Source organism: Fistularia commersonii, chromosome 11 (genome assembly GCF_037954325.1).
Source record: "Fistularia commersonii isolate RoL2024-O1a breed Wild chromosome 11, RoL_Fcom_v1.0, whole genome shotgun sequence".
Lineage (NCBI taxonomy): Eukaryota > Metazoa > Chordata > Actinopteri > Syngnathiformes > Fistulariidae > Fistularia > Fistularia commersonii.
Window position 1 is genome coordinate 4,048,324 of NC_141294.1, and position 17,151 is coordinate 4,065,474.

The 17,151-nt window shown below is 39.5% G+C and overlaps 1 protein-coding gene across 2 annotated transcripts; it reads left to right on the plus strand.

Moving 5' to 3' along the window:
- Window positions 1-452: 452 nt before the first annotated feature.
- Window positions 453-14,804, plus strand: LOC147229251 (uncharacterized). Of its 2 annotated transcripts, none has more exons than XM_086154572.1 (4): window positions 453-558; window positions 659-798; window positions 1,493-1,729; window positions 12,593-14,804. In XM_086154572.1, exons 2-4 carry the CDS (start codon window positions 670-672, stop codon window positions 12,734-12,736), a joined length of 510 nt encoding a protein of 169 aa, XP_086010698.1. In that variant the 5' UTR covers window positions 453-558; window positions 659-669; the 3' UTR covers window positions 12,737-14,804. The 2 variants fall into 2 exon arrangements, with proteins under 2 accessions (XP_086010698.1, XP_086010699.1); XM_086154573.1 differs by having other exon boundaries at window positions 484-539.
- Window positions 14,805-17,151: the final 2,347 nt, after the last annotated feature.

A 17,151-nucleotide genomic window follows, 5' to 3' on the forward strand; every position in this document is an offset into this window, starting at 1 on the left:
CAAACTACTTTGTTTGAATATTTTGATAAGTATTTACAATCAATGTTGAATTTGGAAACTCATTCTTTTTTTTCCTTTTGTTTAATTTTGTATGGATGATTACTTACAAAATAATGTCAGTACATTTAGATGATCATTAATGATTTTTAAGTTGAAATAAAATGCCAAAAAAAGAAGTATTTGATTGCAATTATCAATTTGTTCAATTTTCATGATACCTAGTTGACCCTCACATAAAAATGAAATCAGAAATGTGGCCCACCAGCCAAAATAATTGCCTCCCCCTGCTATACATAGAAATGGGAGTTACTCAAGGAAACACAGGACATATTAGAAAAAATTATAAAGATTTAATATCATACTTAAGCTTGCCATGCAATATAGGGTGGAATTGATTTAGGAAGAGGATGATTCACTTCCAATAACATCAAATGCTTTTAATTTGAAAGTCTCGGCAAGAGGTAGGTTGTTTGCCCCTCCAGCCCGTGGTCCCGAAGCTAATAACTGTATCTCCGGTACTTCATCAGCTCAGAAAAAGGGTGCGGCACAAATTTATTTGTAAGTTGGGTGGGGGACTTACGCGGTCGTTGCACCAAACGATAGAAGTTGAAGAACCGGTTTCTTTATTTTGTACTAGAAGTATCTTGTTTGTGAACAGGCTGTTGAATTATGGAGCCCAGCGCCCCTCCGCCGGAATGTTCTCAAGAGAAGTCTTCCATGATGCAGGCGCCACCTCCGCCGTACCAGGACCACCCCTGCCCGGGATACCCTCAAGCAGGCTACTGGTACCCTGCTCCGGTAACCATCCATAAAAGAAAACTTTAAACATTACCTGGAATCACATTTTTGATATGTTGTATATATGAAATATAATATATATTTGTATATGTGATATATATATGATATATACCATATACGTATGTAATGCTAAAGATGGAAAGTGACGTCCTCCGTTATTCGTTTTCCTTCCAGTCGAGTTTCTTTTCAACAACTTAATTGGACTTTTGGGTTCGCTCAAAAGAAGAAATGGCTGCATTTATTAGAAATGAAATTTATTAGAAATGTTCCAAAACATGTTTGGAACTTATGTCGTCATATTGTTTAATGACGTACGACGGCTTGGTTTCTGTGTGATGACATTAAGATTCCGTTTATGAAGTGACCTCGGTGTCGTTGATATTTAACCGTCATCTGTGCTAAATCCCCCCCAGCCCCCAATTGTTGCTTGTGTTTAATCATTTTTAGACGCTTTTCTTGATCCACTGCCATATTCGAACGCATATTTATTTACTGAAAAGGAAGTAGGCTCATCTTCCCCAATCTGTTCTCCTCAGTTATGTTTCAGTCACAGGTAGATGTAAAATGGAAAGCCTCACAAAATCCATTCAGTAAATTTGGAGAGTGTTATTAACCCCCCAAGGCCTTACACAGCCAGCTGCAAGTTTCGTTTCTTTGGAAATGATTTGTCACAAAAATGTGTCTGTACCTGTAGGGACATCCATCGCAATATGGGGTTGCCGGTTATGCGCACCCACCACCGTCTGGAGGTCAGCCATACCAGGGTCAGCCTTACCCTGGTCAACAAACCGCTGTCACTGTGCAGCCTGTTGTTTGCATGACCCGAACCCCACTGCAGAACCCTGTCAATGACTACTTGGGCTATTCCATCTTCACCATGCTGTGCTGCTGCCTGCCTCTTGGAATTGCTGCCCTCATCTACTCCTTTAGTGTGAGTCTGGTTCTCTTCCATTTACATGATATCCTCTTGGCCTAAATTTCACCAGCAAAAATTCCAACCTTGCAATAAATAGCTTTTTTTTTTTGTTGTTGTTGGTTATTTTGTGCATTCTGTGATAGATTTGCCTATGATGAGACACTATGAAGTTGTGTGGCAGTACTTATCTTTGTGTGCGTGCCTGCGTATGTGTCTGCGCATGCGTGTGCCGAGAAGGTGGTAAAAATGGAGGAGCTGTGGTTAAAGTGGTCCTCGGTCTTGTGCTCTTTAGACTGAGGCACTGCATCTTGCACTCCTTCACTGCTTGCTTTGAGACTTCTCACAAGTGATTGCAACAAACTTTATTACATCATTTATTACATCATTTGAAGTCTGTCGTTAGATATACTTTTTGTTGATTTATTTAGATTTATTTAGATTTATTTAGTTTGAGCTTACATCAGTTACAGTCAAGGTTATGCCTAATGTATTGCCCTACGTTTGGTTGTATTTGCTGTTACAATATTTGTTAAACAATATCTGGTAAACAGTGTCCTGTTTTTCTACAGAACAACTTTTCTATATTCACCTTGCAATAAGGGGGTGGTAGTTAGAAGTTTGAAGTTCTATGCGATAGAAGACTATCAGCCAAAATGAAAAGAAAGGCATACAAGACAGGAGTGAGATCAGTGCTGCTGTATGGTCTTCAAACAGTGACAATGACTAAAAGACAGAAGGCGGAGCTGGGGTTACGGAGATAAAGATGTCAAGGTTCTCTTTGAGAGTAACGAGGATGAATAGGATCAGGAATGAGTCCATCAGAGGAGCAGCACTTGTTAGATGTTTTGGAGAGAAGGTCAGAGAAGTCAGACTGAGATGGTTTTGTCATGTACAGAGGAGGGATAGTAAATACAGGTATATTAGTAGACGGATGCTGGAATTTGAACTGTTGGGCAAGAGGTCTAGAGGAAGACCAAAGAGGAGATTTATGGACGTAGTGAGAGAGGATATGAAGTTAATTGGTGTGAGAGAGGAGGATACAGAGAATAGGGTGAGATGGAGAAGGTTGATTCGCTGTAGCGACCCCTGAAGGGAACAGCCGAAAGAAAAAGAAGAAGTTAGAAGTTGAAGGTAAGTCTTGTATTACCTGAAAGATTGTTTTAATAGATCAAAATAAGCAATTGAGTTAATTGGCTTAGTTATTTAATGAAAATATAATGCTGTATTTTATTTTTGATGAGAATGCAGCCTCAGGGCAGCACAGGCCAGTGTCTCCTGACCTGGTCCAAAGCAGAGGGTTGCGTTAGGAAGGGCACCCGGCGTAAAACTTTTGCCAAAACCAAACATGTGAATCAAACATTCGCTGTAGTGACCCTTGAAGGGAAAAAAGGGAAAAGCCAAAAGGAGAAGAAGAATTTTACTGTTGATGAGAAAACTGAGATTGTTAAAGAGTCGTGCTTTTTGTGAGTGAGTCGTGGCAATGGTATGGTATGGGGGAAGTATGCATCTCTTGGTATGGGTATGGGGAAAGTGTGCATCTCTTGAGGTTGAAAAGCAGTTTACGATTTGCATCTGTTCTGTTTTAATTGTCATACTGGGGGAAAGAAAAGTCTTTTTCATGTGAATTTTCACACTTAAATTTTTACTGTTCATAGCACAACCCTAACCCTCTTGGACCAAAATTCCCCGATGAGGTTTTCAGCATGTTGAGCATTTGAATCCAAAACTGATCATCAAAACCGCTTAGTACAATGCAGGTTTCTAACACACACACACACACACACACACAGTCACACCTGAGCAGCCAACTAGTGCTGTAGTTTTGCAGTGTCTCAGTTTTGTGCTGGCGATGAACCACTTGTGTGGTTTGCCTCTATGGGCACAGATCGGCAATGTTCAGTGTTTAATCATCCAATAATTACCTTGGTTAATGACAATGACAAATAAAAGAGCCAGTTTCACAATATACATGACTGATTTTGCCCTGCTTTATTTAACCAAAATAAAAGCCCAGTGTAATCCACTTGTTAAGAAAGAAGTCATTTATTATTAATTTGACCGCTTGCCTTCCAGCACACAGCACAGTGCCTGACGCACCCATTTCAGCAAACCTGATTTGGCTTGTCTCATCAGAGCAGCAACAGTAGTGATTAGAAACTCAAAGCTGCATGACTGTGCACATCAACTTCTATATCTATGGAGCAGGATAAATTTTAACCGAATTTAGCTGAGAACACCTTAGTCATCAGTATATCAACTCTTAGCATTTTAGTATTCCATGGTCCCCCCTCAACATCAAGAGGAAATGTATAATTTGAGCATTTATAGCACATGCACATCACTCTTGCTAGAGATGCCTCATTATTCAGCTATTAGTTATTATACATAGTTATTGCACATGAATTGTTTTATATTAGGGTTTGTGTGTATGTGTGTGTGTATATATATATATATATATATGTATGAAGACGTCTGTTCTCCTACTTTCGCCCTGAAATGAGCAACTGGTAAACATGACCGCAGGGAGATATACAAGATGACTTGAAGAAAGTGCACTCTTCTTTTTCCTTTGACGAACTGGGATAGAATTTAGCCACTGAATAAAAATGTTTTGCTTCTAGCCTTATATTAAGTGAAGATTTCGTACATATACATTGTAATTGTTATTTTTATAATGATAATTTTTATATGACTTGAAGAAGCAACTTGGATGAGTGGAGAAATATCTTCAAGGCAAGAAATCAAGCCCAGTTGCCATGATAAGGCCAGGATGACAAGGATTATTATTGTGATTATTATGACTACCACTACTACTACTACTACTATTACTGTTACTATTACTGTCACAATATGTAGTAGTGGTATCGGTCAAAAATAAAATCAGTTAGACAGCAATGATGTGGTAATCCATTTGGGATCACGAATAGTATAATGCTTGAAAAATTGTCTGTCGTTCAGATTTGAACTTCAGTCTAAAGAACATGAATCACTGACTAACTGCGATATTTATCAAGACTCCTACATTTTGCGATACACTACAAGAATGTCGAAATCTTCTTGTCTTGGCAAATGGTCTTGAATTTCTTGACTTGAAGAAGTTTCAACTCACTTCCGGGAGGCTTCTTCAGTTTTTCCTCATGACCTGAATGACTGAGAACCTCCATAGACAAATACATGAATGCATGTTGAATAGATTAAAAACAACAGAATTTTAAACTGTTAACCCCACAAAACTATCAAACCTGGGAAATTATCATGTAACATATTTTGTTGTGCCTGCTTTTAAACATTCATGGCTTGAAGGCCTGCATTAATTGGAATAAAGGGTCAATGGCTTTTAATTAAGTTAAGGTATGGACAGATACACGAGTGCTATTTTGAAGATGCTAAAAAAAAACCTTTGACTGAGTGATACATTTAAGTTCCCTAAGTCCAAGCAGGCTACAGAAGATACTTTCCTGATGAGTTTGTGATTTCTTGCAGGTCATTTAGTGCAGATATAGTAATAGAAACATCACTTCTCCAAAAATTTGCTAAACACACCTTTTTGATCTTGCTACAGACTCTGATATTCAGGGGTCCTAAGTGATCAGATGTTTGTGACATTAAAACAGCTGTGTTCCCATCCTGAAGCCTGTGATTATGCACGAGGTTCTTATTTGTTATTTGTGACCATCTTCTTTAATAACTATTTGGATTCTGAGACCCATCCGAAGTAAATAAAAGAATGAAACTCGGTTATAAAGTAAAGGGAACCCAATTTAACAAATCAGTAACTTTGGAGATTTGTCCATGAGCTTGCCCTAAAAATAATTGCGCTTGAATTGTCTTGTGTCAACAGGGTTTGTTTGCTTTAAGGTTTTGTCCAAAATGAGCTGAGCCCGAGATGGTTTATTGTTAAGAACAACACTGTATCATCAGACAAATACGCCCAAGGCTACACAAAGGTGCCTTAGGTAGTCTTTTAAAAAGCAGGTGTTTGGTAGAAATTTGAAGCCCAGTTTGTTTTATTAAAATAAACTGTGGTTTGATCATACTTAAAAACACCAATTACTATCACATATTACATATAAAACACGTCTTCTGCGTAACTCTTTTATGTCCTATTCCATGGGCACACAAGAGGAAATCTTTGGGGGAACTTTCCCAGACTAATCCGATGTTCTGAAAAGACAGAATGCATGTGAAGACAGGAGCACACCTTTCTTGTTGGCGTACGTTATGCTTTTGTTCTTTGACCTGATCTTACTAGAACCCCCAGCAGTGCTTCATTTCATGAAATTTTATCAGTACTTTTTCTGTTGGACTGTCACATGCTCTTGGATTGAGCAATTACAGACTTCCCAGCAATTTCTTGCAAATGGGACTATTAAATCACATCCCCATCTTTCTGGTTTGGCCTGATGTGCTTAAAAAAACAAACAGCAACATCAACTACAGCAAGAGGAGAACTCAGAGGAAGTGGGTATGAGAGAAATGACAGAAATTATCCTAAAATTGTTATTCTATCTCTTATTTTAAGATAAAGTGGTTGCACATTTAGTAGAGTAAAATCTTAAGTACTGTACTCTGCTGAAAGAAGTCAGTACTTGGAATTGTGTTGAATCATCCACATTTGACCTTTCACTTCTCTTATTTCCTTCCTGACACCTCTCTGCCCACTCTCAATCATGTGCTGAGGCCAGTTCAAGGGGCCAGAGAAAACCACAGAAGGACAAACTGCACAACCTGCAATGGCCTCAAAAGTGGTCTAGAGCAATATGGCCCGACATGTTCTGCCTTACATTTGATGCCTCCAGGGTTGTCTTATGCTTTTGGGATTTGTTTGGCTAAAGAATAGAATCATACCATATCTAGTAGGAGTCTTATTAAAGAGCCCCTCTGTCTTGTAATTCAAAATGGTAATGAGCTGTGGTGCATCGAAGACTGTCCTGTTATTGGGAACATTCTCCATGGCATGAGTGGCACTGTAGACTCGGTGAGATGGTCTGTTTGGTTTGCATTTCTGCCCGACCACTTCTCTATGCAAGGGATATGCAAAAAAGGCCCCTAAAATAAAAAAAAAACAAAACAAAACTTAGTAAACTGCGGTGGCTGTCTTGAAAAAAGGTGGTCTGCTTGGTTGACATTTTTGATAGATTGCTGACCGCTATGAAAAGAAGTTGAGAATCGACCTGAAGACTTCATACTTTCATACTTTCCAGTTTTAACACTTATTTGTATTGTTGCTTGAAGTGAAAAGGTCACATTGGAAGAAAATGTCAGTTAACAAGGTTTTAGCAGAATTTTCTGATTTTGAAAATGATAGAAAGCACTATGTGTGGGATGGTCAACAGACTCTTTAAACAGCATGAAGGCTAGAGACTAAAATTTGACAAACCCACTCTTCTACTGTTATTATCCATTATTCAATGGGAGATAACGGTTCACTGCGACTCCATTATCCTATCATGTACTTGCACAGTGAACCATTTACTCAGGTTGGACAGGATCAATTGCGGGGTATGGGGGGGGGGGGTTATAGAGAGCTAAGTGATAGATATGCAAGCCATTCAATGGGAAAAGAAGAAAAAAGGGAGCACATTAAATGTGATGAGAGTAGAGACTGCTTTTACATATATGTGGCGGTTAAGGAAGATAGAGAAGGAAAACAATTATCAGGCTTATTTTACGAAACACAAACACACAGAAACATGTGTTTTGGAAAAAAAAGGACATTGTCAATATCCTTTTGACTTTTAGCTTTGTTATATACTGGTAGGACTTGAAATTCTGGAATGATTTGTTCCTGGACTAAGGCTTAAAACTGACAAGTTGAGTCCAGACCAAAAAAAAAATCATTTGTCAAATGTATGATAGAAATTTGTATCCTTTGAGTAAATAAAACACAGTGGGTGGTGCTTTTCCCCAATTGCCCCTCAGGGACAAACAAAGTTGTATTTTTTTCTGTCTTTATACTTATTGAGAGTAGAGGCAGATGCATTTGGGTTTAAGCAGCTTCATACAGTGTTTAGATTTGAGGGGAGGGAGTGCGCCTCTTCTTGATTAATTTATAGGTTACCCAGCATGCTGCTGTATGCCATGTATGTAGGTAATTACAACTTCTCAAAACTTGATAAAGACAGAGGACGTATTATCGTCTTGATGTTCTTCCCATGTACTCACTGTTTATCCAGGCAGGTGCAGGATACAGCCAGAAACACTAATGAACCAACACATCCTCATTCCCAATGAGTCAACCGCCTGATGAAAGTTGCCTTTGTCACTAAGGGAACTTCCGTCAGTTCCTCAGCGTCACATACCGATGCATTAGACACCCCTTTTTCATCCTTTTTCGATGAACCTTGGGTTTCATTTTAAAACAGTCCTAGAGAAATATCGACTTGGGATACAGTGTCAGTAGAGGACACAATTTCTCGTTTATACAGTAATATGTGGAAAATACAGGAAAATACAAACTCACCTTTATTTAGGTTAGGTTTAGAAATAGATACTGATGTTGATGTAGACAGGATGCTCCAGGTTTTTTCGCAATATGATGAAAGGGGGATGTCTAATGCATCAGTAAGTGACCCCAAAGAACTGTACCATTTCGTCAGGCGGTTGATGCATTTGGAGTGAGTATGGATTCAATGAACCTTGCATTCAAACAGAAACCAAAAGATAAAACAGTCGAATTATGGACCATAGCTCCTGCTCAACAAGTTAAGAAATAGCATGTAACAAGCAGAGCGAAGTGCTTTGTGTCATTGTGCTATTAAATGATCCTTTGTTTCTCAAAATAATGAACTGATAGTGTCTTCAGTAGCTCTAGTAACCTTTAAGTCTGTATGAAAGTCTGTGTGACTGCTTAAGTCATAATAACCATTTCTTTTTTTCTTTTTTTCCCCTCGTGTTTTGCAACAGTAGTGTAAGTCATAATCACCTACCACGGGAAAAAGCCTTTTCTATTCTTGTTATTTGTGTTACTATTTGCAAATTGGGTTTCTAAAGTCAGCATCAGGGGATTTACTTTAGTTGTGCTTTACTTTAGTTGTCTTCATTCTTTCTTTCTTGTAAAATAAATAAAAATTCTTCCTCAAGATGGGCTCGTTTTGCAAATAGATGTACAGTGTATGAAGTTTGGGCCTGCTTCTGAATACACTGCTGTTCTTTTGTTTAAGTGTGTTATAGAATTTAGCTTATGTCTTTAGGATAAACAAACTCTTACACAAACACCTGTTGCTCGGTTATTGCCTGAGGGCCACGTGCCTGATCTGTCACACGAGCATGGCTGTGAGGTTATAAAAAAACCAAGACCAAGACCAAGATTTCCTGCATTTGAAGTAGTCTGTTTCTTGCAAATGCCTCCTGCCTTTTTGTCAAATACATACTTCCAATAAAATTTCATGTTATTTGTTATATGGAAGCTGGCTAGAATTTTTGTTCATCGTAATGAAGCTATGATTTCAGGGAATGTAACCAATCCCTGGAAAAACAGAATCTTCATTTTGTCTCTAACATTTAAAAGTTTGCCCATTCAGACTTCTGCCTTTAACGAGAACCTCTTACTTGTCTGAGTGAACTTATGTAACTAAGCAGAACTGTAGTGTTAATGTTCCACCAAAGGTTGGCTTCTCACATGTTTTTTTTTTTGTTAATATTGAACAAATGATTACCACATCTTACGGGTCGGTTCATCCACACAGTCCTGCTCAAATCAATACTTGTCAGTTACATTACATATATCTTCAGACCCAAGCTGATAATGATGCTACTTTTTATTCCCTCACGGCGAAAACAGCAGAGATGGGCTTTGCCACATTCGGTGTCTCATTACAGAAAGCCAGGCTATCAGGATGCCAGATGTGGGAGCTTAAAGGCCTACCAAGTGGATCTTTGAAGTTCAAACTGCACAGAGCTCACTTTGAGAAAGAATTTGCGCCAGGAATAGGTTGTGGCTCTTGTGCCAATTATGCACAGCTAAGCAGCTGTGGCCACGTGGTTCCTTGTTTACCTACAAACTACCAGTAGAACAGGCCAACCATAATCCAAAATATCTGTCCAAGAATGTAAACTGTCAGATACTAGTATAGGGAGCAGTCTAATAAATGGTCATGGTAATATTGATTATTGGGATGTCTGTGGAGGTTCTCAGTCATCCATGTTATGGTGAATTCTTGTTGAAATCTTGAAGATGTTTCACCCCTCATCCGAGAGGCTTCTTCAATTCTAATGACCTGTGGGGAGTTTCTGCATATATCCGCCAGGTTTTTCGGCAGGTCAAGGTTATGGTGGCTTGTTGTGTAAATGGTGGCTTGTTGTCACACAGGGTCACCACAGACCACTACACACCACATTGGATATTACAAAGTCATATATATTTGTATGACTTAAAATTCTAATCTTTTTAGTGATTCAAAATTCTGTGAATCACCTGTGACCAAATACCTCAAACGATGCTGGATGATCTGAACCAGTGTTAAGTAAAATCTCATCCTATTTTTGATTGAGTTTAAACTAAAGCAGGGTGAAGCTGTCTTTTCCCTGACCTCAGACTTTGACTACAACTCACATGTTGATTCAGGTAAACCCAGTCAAAACAAAGGTGGGTGCCAGAAATTGTGTCCTCATTTTCATGTAGTGACCTTTATACAGTAAACTACAGATCAGTTTGTGAGAACATGGACTTTTTATCCACCTAGTCATATCACATAGTGCAGGAGCAGACACGGAACTCTTGAGGAATGGGCAAAGGCCACATTCCGAAAATGAGTTGAAACAATTAGTTAATGTAATTCATGCTACATAAGCTCACATAATTTCAAAACTCTCTAAGCTCTCTAAAATGTTCATAATATTCATCAGATAATGTGATGCCCTTCAGCCAATGAATCATGAGCTGACTTTGTATATTTTGGGAAGTAACTCACGCCTTTAAAAGTTAAATCACATGCAACAAGTTTTTGATGTTTAGAGATTGGAGTTTGTGGTCAGTGCATAGTAGTGATTGACATCATGACTGGCTGGAAATGAGACCACACATGGGGTTTATCGAAGAACAAAATACTGTTTACTTTCTCCAACAGTATTTGATAGAAAAGATCTGAATTTCATAAAGAGTGGTTTGTATTCAGTGTACGTCAATGTGTGTGTGTGTGTGTGCGTGTGCGCATGTGTGTGTGCATGTGCATGTGCACGCTTCTACCACACACACCTGTATATGCAGATTAATGCTGTACTTTTCTGATAAAATGGGTACATTATGAATTGGACGTGTGAAACAAAGAGGGTATTGGGGCTCCCTGGAAAAACACCACTAAAAATCTTCTCCAGCTGTTACCATGCAGCAGGCCTTTGAGCTCTTTAAGATTTTCTACATGAATATAAAAATATTTCTTCAATTCCAGAAATTGTTGCAAAGCTGATGTCCTTGGCATCAAAACTTGTGCGGTTGTTTCCCTTTTCGAAGCCGAACAAAAACACAATGACAACACATAGTTCCGCTTATGTAGTCCCACTGTTGCCATTTAATGCAATTTTTTGAATACATCAGTTGACAGTAGATGGGAACATAAGTAAAACCTCCTTGTTCATCAGTCAGAAAGGCTTCATATGTCATACTGAAACTCAATAAGCTGCATTGAGGAATGAAATGTTGCATAAGGTTGTGTTATATAAATCAAGCATTGCCTTGAGGACTGCACAGCAGTGTTTGGAACAATACACAACCCAGGGCTGAAAGTGAGCCAGACAGCTGCTGGTAATCATGACCAGCTACACTGCAGTAGACAGAAAGTGGACACGACATTTCCCGCTAGCACACACACACACACACACACACACACACACACACATACACACACTAAACAGACATTCAGACGGGGTATGGGAGAGACTGGGACAGTGATTTGATCAAAAACTGTGGGTTGGTCTTGTGTCAAGGCCAAAGGGACATCGCCTCCCATACTTTGATGAAAAATTTATCATTTTCTATTCAGTCCTCATCCTGTTTGAAGACAGCTTATGCATCTATGCGCTATAAAAACCATCTACTTTATATCCAGTCTCAATCCCCTTGCCATTTAGATCCTTAAGTGTGCAAAAATGTGAATACAAATAAAACCGAAACAAGGGCTTCTAGAGTTTTCATAATTAAAAGAAAAAAATATGCTCCATATTAAGTATGCACGCTCAATATTTGAATCGTCATATATATGAAAGATAATAGTTTGCCAAAAGAGGATATCTAAACTGTAAACTTTACTTAACTTTACTGTGGACTCAGTCCAAGACATACTATTCCTCTGCACAAGGGTGGAATTTTTTTCTCATCTTATCAGTTGTGGTATTTCTCTCTCTCTCTCTGTGCAAAGGACCAACAATACAATATACTAGTGAAAAATGAAGACTTGCACTGACATCTTTTTCATGATTAAAAAAAAAAGAATATATCCCAAAGTAAAAGGTTAGTGGTTTTCTTACAACCACAAATGTCATTATATATATTGCCTTTTATTATATCAAAAAGGGATAGGCAAAGTGTATGTAATAGCAATACATCACATGGTTTTCCTTCAGGAACATTGGTCATACTGTTTTAATTTTTGAAGTATAAAGAATTATTGTTCATGATTTTTGTGGAAAATGTATTTCTTTACTGCATTTTCATTGTTTCTTCTTGTTGCTTCGGTACGAATAGAGCACGTATTCTAAGAGGTTCTGGAGATTCTTCCCTCTGTAGACTAGAATCATGTCTGCTTCACTCAGTCCAAATGCTTTGAGTGAAGCAGTTTCAATGCAGGAATTCTATGTTGTATAAAAAAATGCTCTAAAAATGTGCCTCAATGTTTCATTTTAACCTACATTCTACTCATAAATTTCTTCTCTTGGCCTTAGGCTCGTGAAGCCAACCTCTGCGGTGACAGGGCCACAGCTGAGCGGAGCAGCTCGATGGCCAGAACGCTGAACCACGTGGGCCTGGGAATTGGCCTCACAGGCACTGTCTTTTGTATCGTCGCAGCGATAATGACACTTTCCTGAATTTACTGTCGCCGTTTTTCCATCTTGCTATCAGCCACTGTTGCTCTCTCTATCCTATAATCAGTTTTGTGAGGAATGCCATTCATTGAGGAAAATAATTTGTTCCTTTAAATTTTGTACCTTAAAAGTCACTTGAGGATCAAAATAGTGTTGTATTTTTGTTTCAGGATAGCTGTCCCCCAACATATTCCTTGATGGAGAAATTGAATTGGATCTTTATGATCTCCTAACATCATTCATATGTGGCCATTAATGTATAATAACCTCATGTTATAAAACAAAGTGGTCAACAATTTATATCAACAATATAAATGTAATGTAAACTGTAGTTTAGTGTTTTAACAACAGCAAAACATTTACATCAATGCTCACTAAATCATTGCTCATGTTTATTAATGATGAACAATCATTTTATACACAGAGAGTCTGGGATTTGCTAACGCTTTTTATAGTGTTGCATAAGGTGAGGTTATGTACTGAAAGCAAAAAGAAAATCGTCACTAACAAATCTTATTGGGGCAAGTGGACCCGCTTAGTGCAAGGTTTCGTCTCTACTTCATTTCATGACAGGTTTAATAGCCTTTCCTGGAAGACCATGAAAATTCATACCCCCATGATATAACATGCTTTTACCCGTGCTCTGAGCTCTGTCTGCAGAAGTCCATTGTCATAAAAATATCCAAACTAGTCAGGCCAAAACTTAAATTGAGTGAAGTCAGCTTGGTCCCTGTTACACAGTCAGTCTGCTGTCTCAGCAACTAAGGTAATGGGCAGCACTTTTGGGATAATTTACATAATTCATTTCTGGTTACCATTATTTGACAAAGACTTCTGTAAAATTCTTGTAACCTCCCCCTCCCCATGGTTAATATCTCGAAATTTTTCCAAACAATAAACAAGCTCTGTCGTCATTAGGTCCATGCATTAGTTCCACACAGACTGTTTATGTGCTAACAGTCTGGAATTTCCTCTTTTGAATTTTGGTCTGACATCTAAACAGATTATAAACTGAAACTAGACTATGAACCAGTGCCTCAAAATTTGTTTCTACAGATAAGTCATGCCGTGTTTGGAAAACAGAACGTGTCATTTACACAAGAAAAGTCAGGCTGCAGAGATGAGGCCCTTTCCTTGCTAGAGTTTACTTTTTACATCACGTCCTGCTTCCCCGGTATGCTCTTCCCAGGTGTTACTCAAAGTGAGACTGCGTCCACGACTATAGGGAAAAAAGTAACATTGCTTTGATTATATTTGTTGTCAAAAGGTCCCATTACAGCTTTAAGACTGAAATTCTGGTCAAAAAGAGAGGGGGACATCAAGTTACTAAATGCATATAGATGACCACTTCTTGTAAAACGGCAAAAGGAGCGACTTACTGGTAAATGTAATCAATTACAGGGTATAGACAGAATTGACAGTAGGCTGAATTGACAATACAATTCAGCCTTTCCAAAGCTCATTTTATTCACTTTATTCACGCAAAATATAATTTGCATTTGCAATATGTTCTCTTTTTGTTGTCACATATTTACAATCTTTGTCATGTAGAGACATTTCTTCTACTTCTCTGCCTTCAATGAATGTTCACTGTTGCTCCAAGACACACACACACACACACACACACACAAAGGCACCATGACAACTGTTGCGCAAATATGGCACTACAAATAGTTTGATCTGAAAAAGTAAAAAGTAAACAAAAACACAAGTCCGGTGTAGAAATACATTCAAGAAAATGCAATTTTTCTTCACAAAAAAAGGGAGTGGTGTGATGCCCAAGTGAAGAGCCTGTCAGCTGTTTGTGTGTCTGAGCTGAGAGAAAAAGTAAAAGTGTTGTGCTGCTCCTTCTTCTGTCAGCTTGATAAAATCATAGCCACATTGTTCGCTATATTCCAGCTAAACAGGAACAATATTCAGTCGCTCGAGCTGATCTGTCCTAGAGGCATTTTTGTGAAACTGGCCTGGGCTGTTATACGTCATGTATTTTTTTCATGTTCCTTTTTCTCATAAAAAGCTTTTCACTATATAACAAATTTCTTTATAAATAAAGAGAAAATATTTTAAAAGATGTTCTCTTCCATAGTCTCCCCTGTTTTTATTTATTGCCAGTTAACATAAGCAATTAATTTACTTCATGTATTCAATCAAAAATTTCACACAAACTTTCTTTGGGTCGCTACCCACAGCTCGTGACCATAGATGAGGATGGGAATCTGGATAGATCGGTAAATTGAGAGCTTCCCCTTTTGGCTCAGCTTCCTCTTCACTATGACAATCGGGTACAGAATCCGCATCGCTGCAGACGCCGCACCGATCCGCCTGTCAATCTCCCGCTTCATGCTTCCCTTACTCGTGAACAAAACCACGAAATAGAGAGAGATACCTCACTTGGGGCAGGACCTCTTCCGTGACCCAGAGTGGGCATTCCACCCATTTCCGGTTGAGCACCATGGTCTCTCATTTGGAGGTGCTGATCCTCATCCCGGCCGCTTCCCACTCGGCTTCGAGCCGTTCCCATGAGAGCTGGAGATCATGGCTTGATGAAGCCAACAGAACCTCATCATTTGCAAAAAGCAGAGACTTGATCCTGTGGCCGCCAAACCGGATCCCCTCAACACCCCGGCTGCGCCTAGAAATTTAGAAATAGAAATAATTTTGAAAGTTATGAACAGAATCGGCAATGCGGACAGAGCTCGATTCCGATCATACAGAGACCAAACAGCCCGTATGACGGGGTACCCCATACCCCAGGAAAGGATCGCCCGTCGGACACGGTCGAATATCTTCGTCAGATTCACAAATCACATGTAGACCAGTTGGGCAAACTCCCATGCCCCCCCCCAGTCCATAGGGTTGAACCCCAAAGTGTAGACACCAAGACGGGGGGCCAATCAGTGGGCCCTCCAGAATACTCCAGAATAAAAAAAGAGTCCAGCCCCTCTTGAGTGCCCTGGTTCCAGACCCCATGCTGTGTGTAGAGGTTAATCCAACTATTATCTAGTCGGAACCTCTCAGCCGTGCACACGTTCCCCGCCAGAGAGGTAACGTTCCATGTTCCAAGAGCCAGCTTCTGCAGCTGAGGATCGGACCGACAAAATCCCCCGCTCCGGCTATCGCCCGGCTCGCAGTGCACCCAGCCCCCTTGGTCCCTCCTGTGGGTGGTGAGCCCATGGGAAGAAGGACTCATCCAGGCCACCAGGCGCTCGCCACCGAGCCCCGTCCCCGGGCCTGGCTCCACAGCAAGACCCCGGTGACCTGCGTCCGAGCAAGGGAAAACTGGCTCCGATGATTGTCTTCTTCATGAGGGTCTTCTGAGCCGCACTTTGCCTGGTCCCTCACCTGGGACCTGTTTGCTTTGGGGGACCCTTCCAGAGGCATAAAGCCCCTGACAACATAGCTCCCAGCACCACCGGGACGTGCAAACCCCTCCACCATGGTAAGGTGGAAGCTCACAGAGGGGTTTACATTCAGTTTAGGAATATATATCTCAACCTGTTTCCTTTTGTGCATATACATATGTTGAAAATTATTACTATCTACTTACTACCTGTTTCGTTCTGTCATTACACGGATTCATTCACAAAACTGTGTTTGAAACTCGACTACTTCTTCCTTGCCATCCACTGGAGATAAGGCAGTTTTGTTTTTTCAACATATGAACAACATTCAAAATCAAGGGTTCTTCGTATCAATTTTGAGTTTTGCAACACCGAACCAGAAAAGGTATGTCAAACTTTTCAAGTCTGTGTTTCTATTTATAAAAAGCCTCCATCCTCATGTGTTTAAATTGGCCTCTTTTAAATGGTGATTTCGTCCTTCCTCAATTACCTTGAGAATTCTCCCTGCCTGAAAATGACCTTTGAATTTAGAGCCGCTTTCCTCAATTGTACTGGGTTGGATTCGTATCCCTGCAGCAGAGATTTAGAGGAGGGGTCACAGGCACTGGTGTGTGATGGCACTTTCCCCAAGCCCTTCCCTCACTTCCTGCCCACCACTTACCACAATCTAAAATCCTCCCTTCTCCTCCCACATTCTTGAAAGTATCAGTTCCCCCTAAAAGCCTTGGGTTTTATTTACAAGCGTCAGCTTCTCCGGAGAAGCTCACCAAATAAACCTTTCGATAAAGCCTATTTCAGAAAACCAGATATTTAAGTGCTTTTATATGCTAAAATGTTTAAAATGTTATTTATCATTTTTGTGTTTTTTTGTACATGAACTATCTTTGGAAAATGGTGGGTATAAACAGACAAATCCAGTTGTTACTCATACAATGTTGATCATTATTCACAGACTGGTGAATGTGTTAGTATTTAAAGATTCCCATCCATTGAAATGGCAATTTTCGACTTTTAGCTACAAAATCTCCTTGATGAGTCCCCTAAATAAAGTAATTCTCTAATTTCATATGGTTAAAT

Coding starts and splice junctions, on each gene's coding strand:
- LOC147229251 (XM_086154572.1), top strand. CDS start 670: ATGGAGCCCAGCGCCCCTCCGCCGGAATGTTCTCAAGAGAAGTCTTCC. Junction 799..1,492: donor GCTACTGGTACCCTGCTCCG/GTAACCATCCAT, acceptor CTGTACCTGTAG/GGACATCCATCGCAATATGG. Junction 1,730..12,592: donor CCCTCATCTACTCCTTTAGT/GTGAGTCTGGTT, acceptor TCTTGGCCTTAG/GCTCGTGAAGCCAACCTCTG.